General features: G+C 58.1%; 2 protein-coding genes across 2 annotated transcripts in view; both read left to right on the forward strand.

Moving 5' to 3' along the window:
- The window catches only part of PEPD (peptidase D), a 45,202-nt gene that overhangs the window by 8,982 nt on the left and 29,093 nt on the right, over positions 1-7,127 (forward strand). Inside the window, 2 exon segments of the mRNA XM_078883292.1 lie at positions 610-631; positions 5,493-5,508. Of these exon segments, the coding sequence (XP_078739418.1) occupies positions 610-631; positions 5,493-5,508 (38 nt within the window).
- LOC144952797 (uncharacterized) lies at positions 454-6,736 on the forward strand. The gene is made up of 2 exons (XM_078883264.1): positions 454-627; positions 4,442-6,736. The coding sequence occupies exon 2, from the start codon at positions 5,568-5,570 to the stop codon at positions 6,639-6,641; it is 1,074 nt and encodes a 357-aa protein (XP_078739390.1). The 5' UTR covers positions 454-627; positions 4,442-5,567; the 3' UTR covers positions 6,642-6,736.

The raw sequence follows: 7,127 nt of genomic DNA on the forward strand, positions 1-7,127 counted from the left end.
CTCGCCACTCTAACATCGGCTTCGAAGGAGAGGCGCTCCACGCTGCGGAAGGCGATGCAGGTGCTGTCGGCGGTATATGGTCCACCATCGGACTGTCGCCAACTCTTTTACGATCGCCAGCGGGGGACGAAGGAGTCGCCCCTGGCGTACCGCACAAGCCTCCTGGCACTGGCGAAGGAGGCCTTTCCACGAATGGATGACGAGGGTGTCGACGCCATGGTGACAGAGAAGATACTTTTGCTGGCGGACGACTTAGACATCGTCATTGTCGCACAGGACGATGCAGAGATGTGCTCCCTCCAAGCGGCCCGTCTTCTCCACGCAAACCTGTCCTCTCAACGACGGAAGGCCAGCAAGGCGGCGAGCGGGCGTGCCGTCGCTGCAGCCACCCTCCCGGCGGAAGAGGTTTGCGCCATCGACCATCAACGGCAGCATGGAGCAGGAGTACGGGAGGACCGGGCCGGTTCAAGCCGTCTACAACATCCATCGTCGTCACCAGCGCTTCCACGCTGTTACAACTGCGGCATCCGGGGCCACGTCGCCTCGGGGTGCCGCTCTCCTGGGCAGCGCAGGACGACACCTCAACGGGACGCCGGCCCTCGTCACAAGCTCCACCATCATAATCCGGCGAGTCGCGGCACCCCTCACGTTTGGCCCACGCACACGCCCGTCGCACACTTAAACACCGCAGCGAAGGGGGGGCCAATATCGCGTACCATGGCACCAACACGCACCGCTCTGGGTACTCAGATTGAACCTAGCCAGTGGTCCGTGTTGGCCCATCGGGTTGTAGCCGCGTCGTCAGGGTCGTCGGCCGTTGTGGGTCACATCGATGGGGTCGAGGTGCGCATCCTGGTCGATACAGGAGCATCGGCGACCATTATTTCGGAGTTGATTTATAACATTCTCCCTGCCCAAAGCCGTCCTTTGATGCCTGTTAACGTGCCATTCTTTGCTGCTAACGGGGGTTCACTTGGCATCATCGGACAAATTCGAGCCCAAATTTGTGTCGGGGATATTAAATTATCTGGGCCGATTTTTGTTTCCTCCTCGCTGGCGGTTCCGTGCCTGCTGGGGACGGATTTCCTGGCCAAAATGCCGATTAGGATATTAATCGACCAGGGATGCATTGAGCTCCCATCGGGCCGACGCATGGCGTTTTTGCCATCCCCCGCTACGAGCCGGACGGCGTTCGCGACGGTGCCGGCGTTCGTAGATAGAACGGTGCGCGTTCCTCCGGGGGCGCAAATGTTAATTCCTTTGAGACTTCGGCGGCCCTTCGCTAAGGGCATTGGGGCTCAAGGGGTTTTGCTGGGACCGTCTAGGGCCGGGGTCAGTGGACCTAATTTACTCCCGGCCCAGACCATAGTGAGAGGGGATGGAGAACCCTTCATCGCGGTCCTCAATGTGGGCTCGCAGACGGTGGTGGTCCCACAGGGGACCGTGCTTGCTCACGCAACGCCGGTGCCCTGTGAGGAACCCGTCGCGAGTCATGTCGGCGCTGCCCCTGCACCGCGACCACATTCAGACAGCGATGAAGGGTGGCTCGAGGCGCTTTGCGCGGGATCGACGGACCTGTCAAATTTAGAGCGCCAACGTCTTAAGACACTACTGAGGGAATTTTCCGACGTTTTCAGTCGGGATAAATACGATTTGGGCTGCACTCATCTGCTGCGTCACCATATTGATACGGGTGACAGCGCGCCAATACGCCAAAATCCTTTTCGGTTGAGTCCCGCCGAAAAGGACCATGTCAAATCGGCTGTTGATGACATGCTAGCCGCCGACATAATTTCTCCCTCCAACAGCCCTTGGGGAGCGCCGATCGTCCTGGTTAAGAAGCAGGACGGTTCGTTGCGGTTTTGCGTTGACTTTCGGCGCCTTAATAAAATTACGGTTGCCGACGCATACCCGCTCCCACGGATGGACGAATCGCTTGACGCCTTGGCGGGAGCGCGATTCTTCTCCACATTGGACTTACTTTCGGGATTCTGGCAGCTTCCTCTGGACGATGATTCAAAGCCTAAAACTGCTTTCCGTACTCCGCACGGCCTGTTTCAATTCAACCGGTTGCCGATGGGCTTACACTCAGCGCCGGCAACTTTCCAGCGGTTGATGGAATTGGTTTTGGCTGGATTGCAATGGGAGTCGTGCCTGATTTATTTGGATGACGTCATTGTCTTTGGCAAAACTTTTGAGGAACATCTCCAGAGGTTGCGGGCGGTTTTCCTAAAGATGCGGGCTGCTAATTTGAAATTTAAGCCCCAAAAATGCCATTTGTTACGCGAGTCGGTGCGTTATTTGGGGCACATCGTGGGGCGCTCAGGTATTTCTACCGATCCCGCCAAAACGCAGTGTGTAAGCTCCTGGCCGACTCCCACCTCAGTGGGAGAGGTTAGGAGTTTTATTGGGTTTGCGTCGTATTATAGACGCTTCGTCGCTAATTTTGCGACTATCGCCAAACCCCTACATGCTTTAACATCTAAAGGGGTTCGGTTTTGCTGGGGTCAGGAGGAGGAGGCTGCTTTTTGCTCCCTTCGGGATGCTTTGGTAAACGCTCCTCCCCTGATTTACCCTGATTTTTCAAAACCGTTCTTGCTCGACACCGATGCGAGCAACACGGGTATTGGGGGCGTGCTCTCCCAGGTGGTTGACGGCGTGGAACATGTGGTTGCGTACGGCAGTCGGGTGTTGTCTCCAGCGGAGCAACGATATTGTGTCACCCGTAGGGAACTGTTGGCAATTGTCCATTTCATCCAACAGTATCGCCCATATCTGTACGGTCGGCGTTTCACCGTCCGCACAGATCATGCGGCACTGCAGTACGCCCTGAGGGTTCAACAGCCATCGGGACAATTGTCCCGATGGTTGGAGGTCCTCCAGGATTACGATTTCCAAACCACATACCGTAAGGGCGTTCGCCACACCAACGCGGACGCTCTGTCACGCTTGCCAACCGCCTCCGAGTGTGCATGCCTCCTGGGGTCTGGACGTTGCAGGCCTCCAGGGGACACATCGCTACCTGTCTTGGCGGCCGCCAACGACGACGATGCAGTGGTTCCTAATTCGATCGAACAACAGGGCAAAGATTCCCTGTTGGGGTTGCCCGTCATTGAATGGGGGCGCCTCCAGATGGAGGATGTCTCCCTCCTCGGGTGGCGACGTCGCGTTGGCGGTGCGGCGGGGGGAAAAAGAGGTGGTTCCGACGCATGGGAAATGTGCCAAGGTCTGCTGATGCATTGGGACGGGAAGTCACGCCGACATCGGCTGGTGGTCCCTACTGGGTTGCGGGGTAGGGTGGTATGGGCCGCTCATGAGCGCCTCCTACACCTGGGGACCCAAAAGACTCTCGCCTTGTTGCAACTTGATTTTTATTGGCCTGGCATGACGAGGGATGTTGGGGATTTGTTGGGATCATGCCCTCAATGTGCACAACGCAAACCGCCGGCACGGGAGTCTAACCCGCCTTTGCAATCGATCAAAGTGTCCAGGATAAACGAGCTGGTCGCTCTGGACATTTTGGGACCATTCCCCGCCACCCCCAGGGGGAATAGATATTTGTTGACTGGTGTCGAGTATTTTACACGCTGGCCTATGGCCTGGCCTCTGGCCAACCAGTCGGCAGCAGCCATCGTGGAGGCCTTTGTTCAGGGTTATGTCCTGGACAAAGGTGCTCCGGAGAGGTTGCTGACCGACCAGGGCAGAAATTTTTCCGGTAAACTACTCAGACAAGTCTGCGATCTCCTGGGCACAAAGAAAATTCGGACCTCCCCATATCACCCACAAACTGACGGGATGGTCGAACGTTTGCATCGCACCATCTCGTCCATGTTATCACAACAAGTTTCGGACTCGCAAACGGATTGGGACCTACAAATTCAGGGGGTCTTGGCGGCGTACCGGATGGCACCCCATGCAGCTACGGGGTTTTCTCCCTTTTACCTCATGTACGGCCGAGAACCAGACCCGCCTGTTCGTGCCCAGTTGCGGATCCCCGTGCCGCAGGGAAAAACTAATCTGGCTGACCATGTTAAATTTAATCTGGACAAATTGACCGAGGCACGGGATGCTGCAATGCAAAACTCTGACCTCCGTCAGAAGGCGAATGAGCGCCTCAGATTGAGTCGAGCGCACATACTGCAGTGGAAGCCGGGGGACAAGGCATGGTTGCACTGCCCCCAGGTGCCACTGGCAACCTCCTCTAAACTGGTGCGGCCGTGGCGGGGCCCTGTGGAAGTGGTGGAGGTGTTACGTCCGCAGTGCGTGCGCATAAAGTGGGGGAAGCGGAGATGGTTCGTGCACCCCTCTAGGTTGAAACCCTTCGCAGCGGTACACAATCCCACTTCACACGCGCGTGGCCAAACGTGTGGGGGGTCGGCCGACTCGCTGGGTCCGTCTCCGTCGCTCTCACCTAATGCCTTGCCGGCTGTGCCACCTTCAGGAGCATCGGGAGTGACGGGCTCACGCCCGATCACCCCTCCTGCGGATACCGAGGGTCACGCGGAGTCGGATGAATGCTCACCCCAAGACGGACAGTCGCCACCTGATGGTCCGCCACGCGGGGTTACCCCGTGCGAGGGGCCCGCTGCAAGGACGCGCGCTAAAATGCGCAAACTGTTGTGAGGCCGGAAAATGTGTACATAGCTGTTGTGTTTATTGGGTGTTGTGTGGGTGGTGTGTTCCCCGCTCCTCGGATGTACATATGTTGGGTTCACCGTGTGTTGTGTGTGCGTGGTGGGTTCCCTGCTGATTGTATATAGGCTGTTTTTTTTACGGAATTCGTATTTATTCGGGGGGGGGTGCGTCGGGTTGTTTCTCATCTTGTTGTTGCGTTCTTGTTCTGGTTCCTGTTATTGTTCAAAAATAGTGAGGCACACGCGCGGTCAGGGGATGAAGGCACCTTTATTGTCAAATTTTTGTATGTTGGCAGCCGGGACGGCTGCATGCTATGCGGGGGGGAGTGATGTAGGGGTGTTAGAGAGAGAGCCCGTTATGCATGGCAGCCTATGGTAAACAAACACAGTAGGCGGGGCTACATGTGTGCACAAGCAGGTGCCCTCTGCGACGTCCGCGCCAGACACCCTGGGGGGTCGATTCGGTCGTTATGATCCCCCGGGGCCCCACCCCTCAGGGAGAGGTTGGGTATAAAAGGGGAATGTATCGAAGGGCTCGGGAGTGATGTTTAGCTAAAGAAGAGGAGGCGGAAGACGTCTGAGAGAGAGCCCTGGACTCCCCCTGGTACGCCGTCCTTATCAGGACTGCGCAGGCTCGAGCCAGTGGCGTGGTACCAGAGCCAGAGCCAGTGCTGGTCTGGACTCTGGGTACCGGGCCCGACTGACCAGTGTCGGGCCAAGATAGCCTCCCCTAGCCCATTAGTGGAGGACTCAGAGGCAGGCTAAGGTTAGCCTAGAGGTGTGTCCTCAGATAGACGGGTGAGGGGGCCGATACCCCCTCAATTGTGTATGTCACAACGTTGGTGTTAAATAAACAAGTGTGCCTCCAACTCCGGTGTGAACGAGTCGTGAGCGTTACTACATCTGGCGTCAGAAGTGAAACAAAGTACGAACATGGATACACGCCGGACGACTCGAGTCGGGGTACCAGAGGCAGAAGACACCACTGCAGTCGGAGGGCCCGAGACGGCTGAAGATGCCATCGACCAGCCGGGGCTGGGCGCATCCACGCCACGGCAGCTGGAGGAAGGGGAGCCGTCGATGGAGGGGCTGAGGGAGGCGCACGCGAAGCTGACCGAGCTGCTGTACGCCGCAGCCGCCATGCTCGACACCATCACGCAGCTGGGGGCTGCGGGACCGCCACGGGGCAACGGCAGCCGACGATCACAGCGCCTTCCCGCCATTTCCACGGAGCAACATTTTGAAACTCCCGCCATCGCTGCAGCTGCTGTTGAGGGCGTGGCCGCTCTAAGCATCGCGTCCAACGGCGGGAGTACAGTACCTGCCGCGTCACCACCAACGGGCGGAACGTCACCACGGGTGCGACCGGCGATGCCATCGCTGGTTCGTGCCGACGCTGAGTTGAGTGAGGCGGACGAGGGAGTGCGTTCTTCCTCTGCAGCCGCTGCCTTACATCAGCGGCTACCTCCACTCAAGGAATTTGTGGGCGAGGATGGCGACTGGGGCGGCTTCCAGCGGCGCTTCCTCGCTCACCAGGAGATGGCACAGTGGACAGACGCCGAGGCTCTCCGCGCGCTGCCAGCACTTCTCGACAGCGACGCCCTCGCCACTCTAACATCGGCTTCGAAGGAGAGGCGCTCCACGCTGCGGAAGGCGATGCAGGTGCTGTCGGCGGTATATGGTCCACCATCGGACTGTCGCCAACTCTTTTACGATCGCCAGCGGGGGACGAAGGAGTCGCCCCTGGCGTACCGCACAAGCCTCCTGGCACTGGCGAAGGAGGCCTTTCCACGAATGGATGACGAGGGTGTCGACGCCATGGTGACAGAGAAGATACTTTTGCTGGCGGACGACTTAGACATCGTCATTGTCGCACAGGACGATGCAGAGATGTGCTCCCTCCAAGCGGCCCGTCTTCTCCACGCAAACCTGTCCTCTCAACGACGGAAGGCCAGCAAGGCGGCGAGTGGGTATAAAAGGGGAATGTATCGAAGGGCTCGGGAGTGATGTTTAGCTAAAGAAGAGGAGGCGGAAGACGTCTGAGAGAGAGCCCTGGACTCCCCCTGGTACGCCGTCCTTATCAGGACTGCGCAGGCTCGAGCCAGTGGCGTGGTACCAGAGCCAGAGCCAGTGCTGGTCTGGACTCTGGGTACCGGGCCCGACTGACCAGTGTCGGGCAAGATAGCCTCCCCTAGCCCATTAGTGGAGGACTCAGAGGCAGGCTAAGGTTAGCCTAGAGGTGTGTCCTCAGATAGACGGGTGAGGGGGCCGATACCCCCTCAATTGTGTATGTCACAACGTTGGTGTTAAATAAACAAGTGTGCCTCCAACTCCGGTGTGAACGAGTCGTGAGCGTTACTACAATGGTGGTGGTCGTAGCGGTGGCGGTGAGTGGTTATGGTGGTGGTGGTGATGGTGGTGGTGATGGTGGTGATGGTAGTGGTGATGGTGGTGGTGGTGGTAGTGGGTGGTGGCGGTGATGGTGGTGGTGGT

The sequence above is a fragment of the Lampetra fluviatilis genome, chromosome 70, assembly GCF_964198595.1.
Source record: "Lampetra fluviatilis chromosome 70, kcLamFluv1.1, whole genome shotgun sequence".
Lineage (NCBI taxonomy): Eukaryota > Metazoa > Chordata > Hyperoartia > Petromyzontiformes > Petromyzontidae > Lampetra > Lampetra fluviatilis.